The 13,322-nt window shown below is 32.7% G+C and overlaps 1 protein-coding gene across 1 annotated transcript; it reads left to right on the top strand.

The window, feature by feature from the left end:
• Positions 1-8,445: 8,445 nt before the first annotated feature.
• On the top strand, positions 8,446-12,690 carry LOC130649621 (protein BTG1-like). Its single transcript, XM_057455948.1, has 2 exons — positions 8,446-8,892; positions 10,578-12,690. Exons 1-2 carry the CDS (start codon positions 8,556-8,558, stop codon positions 11,171-11,173), a joined length of 933 nt encoding a protein of 310 aa, XP_057311931.1. The 5' UTR covers positions 8,446-8,555; the 3' UTR covers positions 11,174-12,690.
• Positions 12,691-13,322: the final 632 nt, after the last annotated feature.

Here is a 13,322-nt window from a genome sequence, read left to right as displayed (position 1 = left end):
CAAGCTGTTATTTTCACAAAGGCGCTTGTTAACTTGCAGAGTTTAAAAATTTTTTTTTGGTGTGTGCGACTACTATCATGAAGATATGATACTACTATCATGAAGGTATAATACTACTACCGTAAAGGTATGATACTACCCCCATAAAAGTATGATACTACTACCATGGAGGTATGATACTACTATCATGAAGGTATGATACTACTACCATGAAGGTATGATACTACTATTATGAAGGTATGATACTACTACCATGAAGGTATGATACTACCCCCATGAAAGTATGATACTACTACCATGAAGGTATGATACTACTATCATGAAGGTATGATACTACTACCATGAAGGTATGACACTACTATCATGAAGGTATGATACTACTACCATGAAGGTATGATACTACTACCATGAAGGTATGATACTACTACCATGAAGGTATGATACTACTATCATGAAGGTATGATACTACTACCATAAAGGTATGATACTACCCCCATGAAGGTATGATACTACTACCATGAAAGTATGATACTACCACCATGAAGGTATGATACTACTACCATGAAGGTATGATACTATTATCATGAAGGTATGATACTACTACCATGAAGGTATAATACTAACCCCATGAAAGTATGATACTACCACCATGAAGGTATGATACTACTACCATGAAGGTATGATACTACTACCATGAAGGTATGATACTACTACCATGAAGGTATGATACTACTACCATAAAGGTATGATACTACTACCATGAAGGTATGATACTACTATTATGAAGGTATGATACTACTATCATGAAGGTATGATACTACTACCATGAAGGTATGATACTACTACCATGAAGGTATGATACTACTATCATGAAGGTATGATACTACTACCATAAAGGTATGATACTACCCCCATGAAGGTATGATACTACTACCATGAAAGTATGATACTACCACCATGAAGGTATGATACTACTACCATGAAGGTATGATACTATTATCATGAAGGTATGATACTACTACCATGAAGGTATAATACTAACCCCATGAAAGTATGATACTACCACCATGAAGGTATGATACTACTACCATGAAGGTATGATACTACTACCATGAAGGTATGATACTACTACCATGAAGGTATGATACTACTACCATAAAGGTATGATACTACTACCATGAAGGTATGATACTACTACCATGAAGGTATGATACTAATATCGTGAGTATGGTATATATTGCCATGTAGGTATGATACTAGTAACATAAAGAGGAAGAGCGTTAAAAACATAATAACCTCTGCCATAATAAGAAACGATATGTGTATAAATTTATGTGCATAAATTTCCAACATGTGAAAATGCTGTTTTGGTGGTATTAATGTCACGGTCAAAGTCTTTTTTAATTTTTATTTGTATTAATAATCCGCTGTTTCAAGCAAAGGGTCAATTAGTACAAAATTAATTTTCCGCATGAACCTAAAGATTTCACATTTTATTAAGTTCCAGGTGAGGATTTCAAAAAATCACATCCATTTTTGTTTGACAAGGTTAAGAAAGAGCAGCGGTTACACCAAAGATAACTGATTTGGGAAAGCTGTACTTTTTGTGATCATTATACACTTCCGTTATCTTATTCCAATCCCTGACAAAATATATTAAGAAAAAATTGGTACATTTCCTTGTTCCTCTCCACAAGTGTTTATTTAGGAGATTTCTGTATTGGATCCACTCAATTTGAACCTGTCAACGTTTACGTGTCTAAAAGTGCGACTAGAGTATTTTAAACATTACTTACCCCACCTACTGACCTGAAAAAGTTGCTTCTCCATAGCCTACCGATTGCGGAGATTTAGCGAGTTGATGCAGTTTGACAACTTTGTAAAATGGTCAAAAAAGTGCCATTGCCTCAGTATTTTACCAGCTCAGTATGCAACTTCGTCCAACAGATGGTAAAAATCTACGAGAATGCATCGCATTGTCATTTGCAGCTCGCATTCTTACCAAACTTATGCATCAATTTTGCAAATAAAGTAGCAAATTTATCATCAAATGTTGACTAATACTTTACCAAATTCTTGTTAAATTACACATAATCAGTTTGTGGAAGAAGTTCATCATTATTTACAAAGATAAGAAGACTTATAGAGATAGTTCTTGACATTGCCACTTTCACAATATTTTTGCGTGACCCCTGTCGTGAATTGAGCATTTAACACGGAAGAGAAGTCCCCTTTTACTGTACTTCTGAATTGTCACAAATGTGTAGTCACTCTTGTTCATTTTGAGCAACGCACCATTTATCAATTGCAGTTTTTTTCTCTAAGTAAAGCTAAGTAATGTCTAATTGTTTCATCAGATAACAAAGAAGTTTTTCGACATTTAATTTTTAACTGGGGGGGGGGGGGATTTAGCATTTAGCGATTAGCATTTTCGGTGTTGTTATTAATGTAGTTCTTAATGGTTGGTAACGTTTTGTGAAGAAGACTTAATAGATCTTTCACCTGTATTGTAATCTTACTTTTCTTTGATAAACAAACATTTACATTTCCCGTCAATGCCTTACATGATATCTCTTCAATCCCTTTCAACGATCTCCATTCTTTACATCATTTCTTTATCCTTTACTGTTGTCTAGCCGTTCATACTCGATCATACTACCAAATCCCGCCTCTTGCAAAACAACGGATATAAGACTGAAAAAACCTAAGCAATTCGTCCACTGACCAAAACAATTTGCATCTTGAAGTTCTTGTTTGTTCAATTTAACTACCAGTAAAAAGAAATAATGTTTAACACTTTTTTTTAGTTTAAGTTAGTCGAACTGACTTGGGTCAACGTGAAATATATAACACAAAAAATGGTTAGCCTGAATTTAGTCAAACCAACTTGGTTCAACGTAGACTGTTTTGGCCAAGTTCCTACTTAGGTTAACCTGAGTTAGTTGAACCAACTTGGGTCAACGTGAAGTGTGTAACTCAACTACTTTGCAGGGTTAACCTGGGTTAGTTGAACCAACTTGGGTCAACATAAAATGCTTAATCCAACTCGGTATTTAATTTAAAAGTTGTCACAATAGAACTAAAATAATTATACACCAACCCATTTGGTCTTAATCATTAGACCTCAACATAATTTTATTGAGAAGTAATGTCTTTAACTTGCAGAAATAATTATAAAATTTTTTTGTATATACTTGTGATTTCAGAAAGAAAGCTGAAGTACTCATACACAACATCACAGTTTTACATTTATGGCTTCCACAAACTTTTCCCTTATGAACGAAACGGTGACCTATAGTGTTATAGGGATAAACCCATAATTTGTAAGCAAATTGCTGTTGAGTTCATTCCGTGTGATGTTGAAGTCGTTTTCATTTCTAAACTTTCGCAACGGTAAACGGCTTCCTGGCACGGCACATATATATGTACCACCGACATAACCTGTTTAAATTTTCATAAATTTTGTTAGCCATTATATCAGAATCGTTCAACATTTCGACTGCAGGATTATTGTATTACTGGGTGATTTCAATGTAGAACCGCTTTAACTAACATCAGTTTTGTAAATATTGTAACGAACCAACTCGCTTCAAATCAATTGAAAATCCGACATGTATAAATCAAATTTGGGTAATTCGAAAAAGACATTTGAAAAAAAAACGTCACACTTTAAGAATTTCACGAGTTGTCTTAGACATCTTTCATAGCTTCAATACCGAAAGTTTTACCCAAAAAGTTTCAGGTATCGAAATTACCAAGAACTTTTGCAAACAAGATAAATCTTCGTCAAGCACTAGATTGTAACAAACGTATTACGTACGACACCTTTAAATACGCCTTTAGCCAATTTTTGGAAAATAGTATTAGTACGTGCAAATAATGGTCCTTTTATTTCAAAATCGTTACGAAAAGAGATTATGTTTAAGATCTATGAAGCAAAATTTGGACTCTCAACTAAAATCTATCATAGTCGGGATGCTTATCGTTTCCAAATCAATGAGTGTACACAGTTGATTTGTGATGTGAAAAATAAGTTTTATTTTTCATTTAACATAAAAATATCAAAGACAATATTCTTTCATGGAAAATGGTGAAATCCTTCTACAGTGAGAAATCATGTGAAGAAAGCATGAAAACGCTTATTGGAAATGAATAAGCAAGAAGTGAAACCACTGCAAATGTGATAAATAAACATTTTGTCCACATTACAAAGTCTTTAAAAATTAACCAAATTTCATACAAAAATAATCCGACACAAGAATCGACAACGTTATTGCTATTATCTATAAATTCGAAACCAGCCAAGCGTTAAAAAATATCAAGGCTTTCTATCCAAAAGATAATAAAATGGTATTCAAAACCATTGATGAAGACACGATGTCGAAATATATTATGAACTTAAAGTAGCTAATATAAGAGTTCACCTGAAAATAATATTCAAGGAAGGCTATCAAACTTGATTGCTGATGTGTTTGCTAAAAATCTTACTTATATTTTTAAAAATGAATTTGTTCAGAAAAATTTTTTCTGGATTTATTGAAATGTGCGGCAGCACTCCTATTCAAAAGAGGGGCCTAAGACAAAAAAGGAAGTTTTTAGGACTATTGGTAAGGTCCCAGCTGTCTCTAAAGTATTTTACAGTGAAGTAATAGATATCTTTTTTATGTCGGGCAAGATGTCACCGTTATTGAGTGGGTTTTAGGGAAGACTATTTTTCATAGCATTCATTATTACACACGCTGCACGGTTGGCATAGGGAATTATATTAATATATAACAACTGATTTGATGGATTTGAGTAAAGCATTTTATTGCATTAACTATATGAATTACTTCTTGCAAAAATTCATGCATATGGTTTCTCAAGTCAAGTTCTACATGTCATTGGTTGCTATCTCGACGTAAGAAAAGGGCTGGAGTAGGTGGAAAATAAAACACATTTAGGGCTCAATTATTGGGCCCTAAGACACATTAATTATTAATAATTAGTGTGTCTTATAACAATAATAATAATGTCTAATAAAAATAATCACACAATTATTTAATTATCTATTTGAACGATCTCTCATGTTTGATTTTAGTAATAACAACGTGGGCATATTCAACTATGCTGATGACAATACACTTTCTGCATCATTTACTGATATCACTAAAGCGAAGCAGAAGTTATAAAAAGCTTCAGTTTTTGAACCGGAATGGTTCTCTAGAAGCAGCTTTCAGCTTAATGCTGAAAATTGTCAACTAGTTGCAATTTTAATGGAAAGATTTTGAGGAAATGTACCAACGAAAATTGTTAGGAGCTGAGTTTGACAAAGCGCTTTCTTTCACAATTATCTGATCAAAAAGAATATCTATATTTATGTCGTTTGGTAAACAAATGTTGTAGCGATTTTTTGTCTGCAGCATTAGAAAACAGACATTCTCCTCTTATTTAAATGGATTATAAACCGAATTTGTGACGTCATGTACCGAATGCAGGTCCATGCAAACAACCAATGTTGCTGTTTTCCCACGTAGCGGCCGGGTTGGCGATTTCTTTGGATTTTTTGAGTGCAATACGATTTAAATTAATTATTAAAGTAAGTATTTTGCAAGTTCAAGTTCTGAGAAAAACTAGCAAGGCTATGAAATAACGTTACAAGCTCTGCGTTATTTGTCACATCAGCATTCTCATTGTCTTTTTTCAGGTACTCTTTTTTACCACAGCTCTGTTTTGAAGAAAATGCCTGGGAACAATGTTGTTGAATGCTAAAAAAGGAAGTGGATGATTTTTGAAGTGAACTTTACAGTAAACTTAAAAAATAGTGAATATAAACCGTGATAGACGATTGAAAAAAAGCGTTGAAAAAAAATTGGCAAGCAACAACCTTGTCCCCAGCATCTTATAGCTTTTCTGAAATCAGGACGGGCGCTCTGCCGTCCCTATGTAAGAAAGAGACAACAGGCGCCAGGAACGAGGTTGGGCAAGCAAATAATGGCACAGTTGAGTCAATTCAAATATATGTAAATTAAGAAATTATTTATTTTCAAAGTAAACCATTCAAACTCATTGTTTCGTGATAAAAGAACACACGCGAGATTTGTGTGCACGTGTTTACCTTGTGACGTCAGGTCGAGGGTTTTATTTACATTATGTTATTTTTTTGCTAATATAGCCACAGCGCAAAGTGAAGCAAATAACTGATTGATTTTTCCGCACCAGGCTGTGATAAAGACAACTTTGTTCCTTTCGTTAGGGTTTCAATTTTAAGCGAAGCGAAAAACGATATTTTTAACAATCCCTTAGTCGGCATGGGGGCTTCTTTAGCGCACCATGTCAGTGTTGTCAGCTTATTTGCCGGTCGTGGACTTAAGACATAAGAAATAAGAAATTATGGAGATAAGAAAAAAAATTTTTGTAATTATTGGCTGCATTCTTCTGTATAATATACAACTTTATTCTTGCATAAGAAAAAATTTAACAGAATTTTTATACTGCGCCAAATGTATGTTTATTTTTAGTTAGACGTTGCAAAAATAATAAATATTTGAGAAACTATTCAAGGAACACTTTGAACTGGATCCTTCATCAGGCGTCTTATAACAAAAACTCGGTGTGAATGAATAAAAGAAAAGATTCGATGAAACTTTCCTCCAAGGATGAAACAATGCCTAAACCGTGTGCCGATCTTGCCATGAAAAAATTTAATTAAAGAAAAAAAATGACTAAAATGACCTTGGGTAATTTAGTTTTATAAAGCATGCCCCAGCAGGGTAAACCTCCAAGATTCCCTTTCACAAAGCTATTCGACTTAAATAAATGATTTTTTTATGTAGTTTAGTTAAATTTTACTTTTGCGGCCTCCTCAAAAATTTGTGAAACCCTGGGAACGAGGCTGCCATTTTCTTTTAACATAAAGCGCGGCAACTATAGAATTTAAGACGTAATTACAATGATTAGTAAAGTTGAATTTGCTCGGTCAAACGTGAGGTAGGCCAGGTGATCTTTACTAAACAGCTGGCAAACTTAATCTCATGTTAATGAATGAAATATTTTTGAACCTGCATAAAAAACCCTCCCATGTGCACCCTTGAATCAGTATCAACCTGCACATTGTGGCTAATAACTTTGGAAATCTTTTCTTTTTAAATTTTAAAAAGTTTTAAATTTTTCAGTTATTTTTGATAAGTTTTAAAAACGACTTAGCAGTGGCGCGTAAACCTAATTTTTAAACATTTTGCGCACGCGCAGCCAACCGTGACGATGTTCAGGGTAGGCTTCACGTGGGATTCTCTCATGCGAAACAAAAAATAAACTAAAATGCGTCTTTTATTTTAAAATTTATATTATACTGAATATCAAAAGAAATCTTTAAGAATACTCAGAAGTACCCACTTGAGTACCCCTACTCACTAACATGATATTCTCTCCCTAGCAGATAATTTTTCAAAAGATGAATAAAGTAAACTTTTTAATTCGTAAAAACACATTGTTTTGTAGAAATGGCATGTTGACGATATATTTTTATTATATGCCGGGTGTAATTATATACACACTTTTTCTTTAGCAGAATATATGTTATAAGAATATTAGGCTAATATTTTAGCTTAAAAACAATAGGTCTGTTATAAGAACAATAGAGAATTAAGAATAATGACCAGCCGATTAGAATTTTGGAATTCTTTTAAAAAAGCATGCACTTTTTGATCAGCTTGAAAAAAATTATTAGGTAAACTTTGCTGCAAAGACAACCTCGGTTTTAGGTCTTGTAGGATTTTGATATTGGCACGTGCTGCTGCCCCGATACAACGAACAACTATGGAAACGGGGTTGGCTACAACAAGTAAATTTTTTCTATAGCTCAACCTTGTTCCTATTTGTACACAGGCAAACTCTTTCAAAATTATGATCCCGGTATACCAAACATCTTAATAAAACGAACCAAAGGTTTGTTTATACTTCATGTGACTGACAGCCTTCTTTACAAAAAATTTAATTAGTGCCGGGTCAGAAAGCATATGATAACTAACAAGTTAGTGTGGTACGTTACATGACATCACATATCAAAACAATAACATTTTGATAAAAAAACCATCAGAATGTTGATATCATGAAGAATCTAAGTGAAGTATTTGCCTTTGTTTGTAAAGGTTACTCTGAAAACTTTTGTTTGGGCTTTCATATGTATAAATATCGCAGTTTTGTGTCGCCCTTCAGTAATTCTGAATATACTGGTTGAAAGCATTTATGGTTCGGCTAGTTAGCTGCTCGGTGAATCGTACAAAACGCACATGGCGCATGGTGACGGAATAAGAACTATCAAACATAAATAAAAATCGAACAATAATGGTTCCCGTACGACCAATCAGAAACAACCTTGTATTGTTTAAAAGATTCTGATAGCTCTCTGATTGGTTGTTTAGAAATTGTTTTCTAGTATTCTTTTATAGCTGAAAGCAAATTGCTTTCGCATATCAACACATAATCAAAACAGTAAGTCAGCACGCTGTCTGAATTATCAGCGTAAAGCAGGTTATAACATTAAGTAACTTTCTTATTTTTTTAAATAAACCTTGATGTTGAATCACGTTAAAAGCAACAAAATGGATGTGGAAATACAAGTGGCCGTACAATTTATTATATCCTTTTTGGTTGGAAAATTTTCAGAAGAGGAGTTAAGCGAATTCGTGGAACAACTTTGTATCTTATTATCCAAAAAGTTTAAAGGACATTGGTACCCTGAAAAACCATCCAAAGGTAGTGCTTACCGTTGTTTGTCCATAGAAAGACAGTTAGATACTCTTCTTATTCACGCTGCACAGAAGTCACAACTATCTTCTGAAGATTTATTTGCTTACCTTCCAAAAAAGCTAGACTTATGGATTGATCCAACAGAAGTTTCCTACAGAATTGGTAAGTTTTTATGAGAGTCTTTGCGTTAGTTTTTTTTTCGTGTTTTTTTAAGCTCTTTATCATTAAGTTTAGAGGATTGTTTTATGAAAATTATGTTTTCGCACACAAACACCAAAAAGGACACGTGTTTATTTGATACTCGCGCCATTTCTAGTGGCGGTAAATATTATATACACTTCCTGTTTTTAATCACTTAAAATAATATATGCTTTTTTATCAAAACAATTCTAAAACAGGAGACCTAGATTTTGCTAAAAAAAGTAAAGTTTCAAGCTCAAATTATTGTTTTTATAACTAAAAATAACAGGATGTAACTTCTCTAGCTAAATTTTTTTCTCTATAGCTAGCTATATGGATTTATTGTTATATATATGCAAACATAATATTTTGAAGAAATTTAAGAACAAAAATCCATGAATAAGAACAAACCAGACTGAAAAGACTTACAAAGTATCAACAGCCAGCCTTCAGATCAGGCTGGTTCTTTTTAAAAAAAAGGTTATTGTTTCTGCCTATTTTTCAACTTGTATTTATCTATATAGTGAGAAAAATAGTAGATCTGGTCATTTTTCTTTAAAGTCGCCGAAAAAAACATTTCAAGTTAATGAACTAATGCCAAAAACATAAATTTGATGTCAAAAACATAATTGTAATAAAGTTATTAGGCCAAAAACTTGAAATGAAGTGCTGACTATAGGTTTTTATCTTAATAATAAGAAAGTGTCTGTGGCTTTTGCAAGGAGGATATTTTTATGCCTTATTTGTTAACTGACAAATTAGCTTCTTGGTGGTAATACATCAGTGAAGTCATTGCATTGCACTTTAAGTTTAAGGCTTAATAACTTTTAAACAGGTGGAAGTTATTGACGTCATTTCCTGCGTGTGTAACTAGGTTTTAGGCCAAATTCACAAAGCTGGGCCAATCCCAACCATTTTAGAACCGATGGGTTAAGGATGTCATGAAAAGCCTTCTTACCCTTTATCTCTTTAAACAACAATCGAAAGAACGTGTACCTGTACCTTTTTGATCAGCTGTTCAAAATGACACAGTTTTAACAGATGAAAAAATTTAAAATCCATGAGTTATTGCTGACATGGCCGAAATTTAAATGATAGATCTTTGCCACTGCTCTTCTACCTAAGTGGATTTTTCAACATACTTAACAACTAGTTTTTTAAATGAGTGGGCAACTTCGACCACCTGGGACCCAAATTGGTCAATTTCCCTAAAGCCAGGCCAATTTATCTACTTTAAAAATAACTGGTTTATGACGTCATTAAAAGCCTTTCAAACCAAATTACCTCTCTAACTGTTTGTTTGTCATCATTAAATGTTTTTTTGTCATCATCAATATTTAGGAGCCATATTCAAGAGACAAAAATAATATGACCAATTGGTTTGCTTATTTTGTTTAAAAACCTTGAGGATATTTTTTAGCTTGCCAATTAAATAAACAGTATAGGCCTGTTCTTCGAGAGAATAAGGAATACTTTATAGTTCAGACACATTCACAACTTTTGCACACATGCTCATCAATACCTGCTGCAAATTGCTTTGCCACATAAATATGTATTACGATTCCATTAGGTTCATTTTTCCCAAATTAAGTAATAATCTCAAAAACAATGTATGTACAGATAATATGATTTTGTACAGTATATTTCATTTTGATATTGTCTTTTAGGTGAACACGGCCATGTGATTATGATCTACAAGGAGGGAGACGACTGTGTTAATTCAACTTCTGAATACCTTGCCAAAGTATTAAACCAACTTCCAACCGTGACACCTAAAGAGCCAGTTAATAACGTTAACCAGTCTAAGCATTATAACGTACGGACATCTACTGTTACTAGTGCTCCATTAATCAATGCACCACAAGTGAATATGTCTACAAGAAGAATGGAGAATCACCTGTCTCCATCCGCAAAATCTTTTGTTTCCAGGTCAAATAAACCCCTAAACTTCCCTTTTCTGAATAACCGACCCTTTCCCCAAGCAATGAATCCTTTGCTAAACCTTGATTATCTTCAAAAATTACAGTGGCCTTTGTTAGCAACCGGGAGATTTGATCCAATTGCTGCTCAGTTGCTTCAAAATTATCTAATTATGCAAGAGCTTCAAAGGTTTGAGACTAGAAGATTGGCGCTACAATCACACTATTTAAAAATGCAAAACTTGCGTTGGCCAAAAAAATCACACCATAATCACAACCGACAACAAAGTAGTAGTGGAAATGCACCTACTGCAAGAACAAGTGGTGTTCAGATTCCAGTGTAAAGAGTGTTGTTAAAAAACCTTGGCTTTTAATCATTACATGGATGTAAAATTGATTCTTGATTGTTTGGTGATATACTTTTATTAAAGTAAAATGAAATGACACAGCCTTTACAGGAGCTTAGTCTGCTATAAAATTTACATAACATTGTGTATTATGTGTTATTATAGAGTTTTATTATTTGAGAAGTTGCTGTTTCTATATTTCTGAAGAATTTATAAATTTTTTTGTGATTGCTGTTGACAACATATTATCAGGTAAAAAGTGTGCTGAGACTAAAATAATTGTCCTAAAGCTGCAATTGGTTTGAAACTTGAAAAACTTTCCTTAAAAAAGTTGAGATTGATTCTACATTTCAGTGGTTAATCGCCCCCACCAACAGAATTCATAGCAGAGAAATTTCAATTCGCCAAAAAACTTTCATATAAATTTTCCTTAATTAGTGTTTTGTTCTTGTTAATGAGTTGATTCTTACATTATTAGATATTATTAATATTGGTATTTATATATTAAAATGTTTTGACTTTGTTTGTAAAGAAAAACTAGAGTTAACTAAACTTAAGTTTTATTCTGTATTTTTTTTTAAACTTTTTAATAGTTATTATTTTTATGTGTTCTAGTCATAAAAAGATCCGATTTTTGTGATCAGAAAACGTGTAGCTGTTGCAGTAAGACAAACAATTAGTGATATTTTTAAAGAGAAAGATTCATTTTTTTTTCTAAAAAAGATTGTATGTTAATCTGTTACAATATTTAGTTTTGTAACATAAAACGAAATCTTATTATTAGTTCAGTGCAACATGTGTGCAAATACTGTGGTAAAACATTTTAACTAAAATAACATGCTTTGAAATAACTGACTTGTTAACCTGGCATTACCAGGACTTCAGACATTACATGTTTTTATATAGGAATGGATGCTCGATATTTTTCTGCGTCTTTATTAATTTCTTTTTTGCAATGAAAAAAATAAATATTTTGAGAGCTGTTACTTTTAATTTATAAAACTAGTATTTATTTGTGTTTCATTAATATTGTATTTCTTCATTTACCTTGTATATAGTATAAACAACGACTTTTCTGGTTAATATGACATATTTGACAGTATAATTATATAATGTTTATTTTGTTGATGATGCTAACCTGTCCATAGTGACTTAAATCTATATAGTCCATAGTGACTTAAATCGACAGAACAATTGACTTAAATTTTCTTTTTTCTCGTAACAGAAAGGAACATATACAGAAAACAAATTTGACAACAAAATATGACAAGTGTTTTTTTTTAAGTTAAAGGATTGGTGTGTACTTCAATGCGACAATAAATACAAGCTTCTAAGCCTGACGAGTTTGGGTATTTATTTTGAGCTGACTTTGTTTTATTAGAGGGACGAAATATATAATATATATGTATATATAATTTTGATTTCGAATGGTTGATTTCTTATTTTTAGCATTTGCGAGGATTTAAGTTATTTGTATAACGTATTATTTTAACATTTTTATCTAATTCCCAGAATATGTAACAGTTTCTTCCTGTGCTTTCCAAGCTAACTGGACACACATCTAACATGCTATGGCACAAGTTGGTTACATCAGAGGTTCTTTCAGAAATTTATGTTTTAATGTTTTGAATTGAAGTTTAAACGAATTGTATATGCCTTGCTGGTCTTAGGGTTGCAAATCGTATTATTTTATTTCCATGTATGAAAGCATGTGTGAAATGTCTGCACGTGACTTTCTTTTGATTTTGATTTGAAATACAAGCCTGCCCATTCTGATTGGTCAAATGGAAAGTGCTTTTCTAATCGTTTACTTGAGTTTAATAGTTGCTGTTTTAATGAGTGAAGTAGCTTGCACAGTAAAATTTGCATGTTTTATCATATGGCCACATTTGATACAATTTATACACTTTTTCAACTTCAATTAATCTGACTTTAAAGTATCTATAAATTTGAGTGGATTTGTTCCAACTTTTATGGTTGATGTATAATTGTTTGTGATGAATAAAAGTGGTTGTTTTAAACGTGTGTTGTGTAAATTGTATGTATTCCAATCTTGTGTGTCGTCGATGTGACAATTGCGTTGTGTGGAGGGGAACCTTTGGTGTCCACACGATCGTCTAAGCTTTGTCGAAGTTCTCCAAGAGAA

This window comes from Hydractinia symbiolongicarpus, chromosome 7 (assembly GCF_029227915.1).
Source record: "Hydractinia symbiolongicarpus strain clone_291-10 chromosome 7, HSymV2.1, whole genome shotgun sequence".
Taxonomy (NCBI): Eukaryota; Metazoa; Cnidaria; class Hydrozoa; order Anthoathecata; family Hydractiniidae; genus Hydractinia; species Hydractinia symbiolongicarpus.
The sequence above is the reverse complement of the archived record's forward strand: the minus strand, read 5'-3'. Positions and strand labels throughout refer to the sequence as shown.

Bases quoted from the DNA above. Each gene is read 5' to 3' on its own strand.
- LOC130649621 (XM_057455948.1), top strand. From the start codon at position 8,556: ATGTTGAATCACGTTAAAAGCAACAAAATGGATGTGGAAATACAAGTG. The intron at 8,893-10,577 runs GTAAGTTTTTAT...ATTGTCTTTTAG, and splicing joins AGAAGTTTCCTACAGAATTG to GTGAACACGGCCATGTGATT.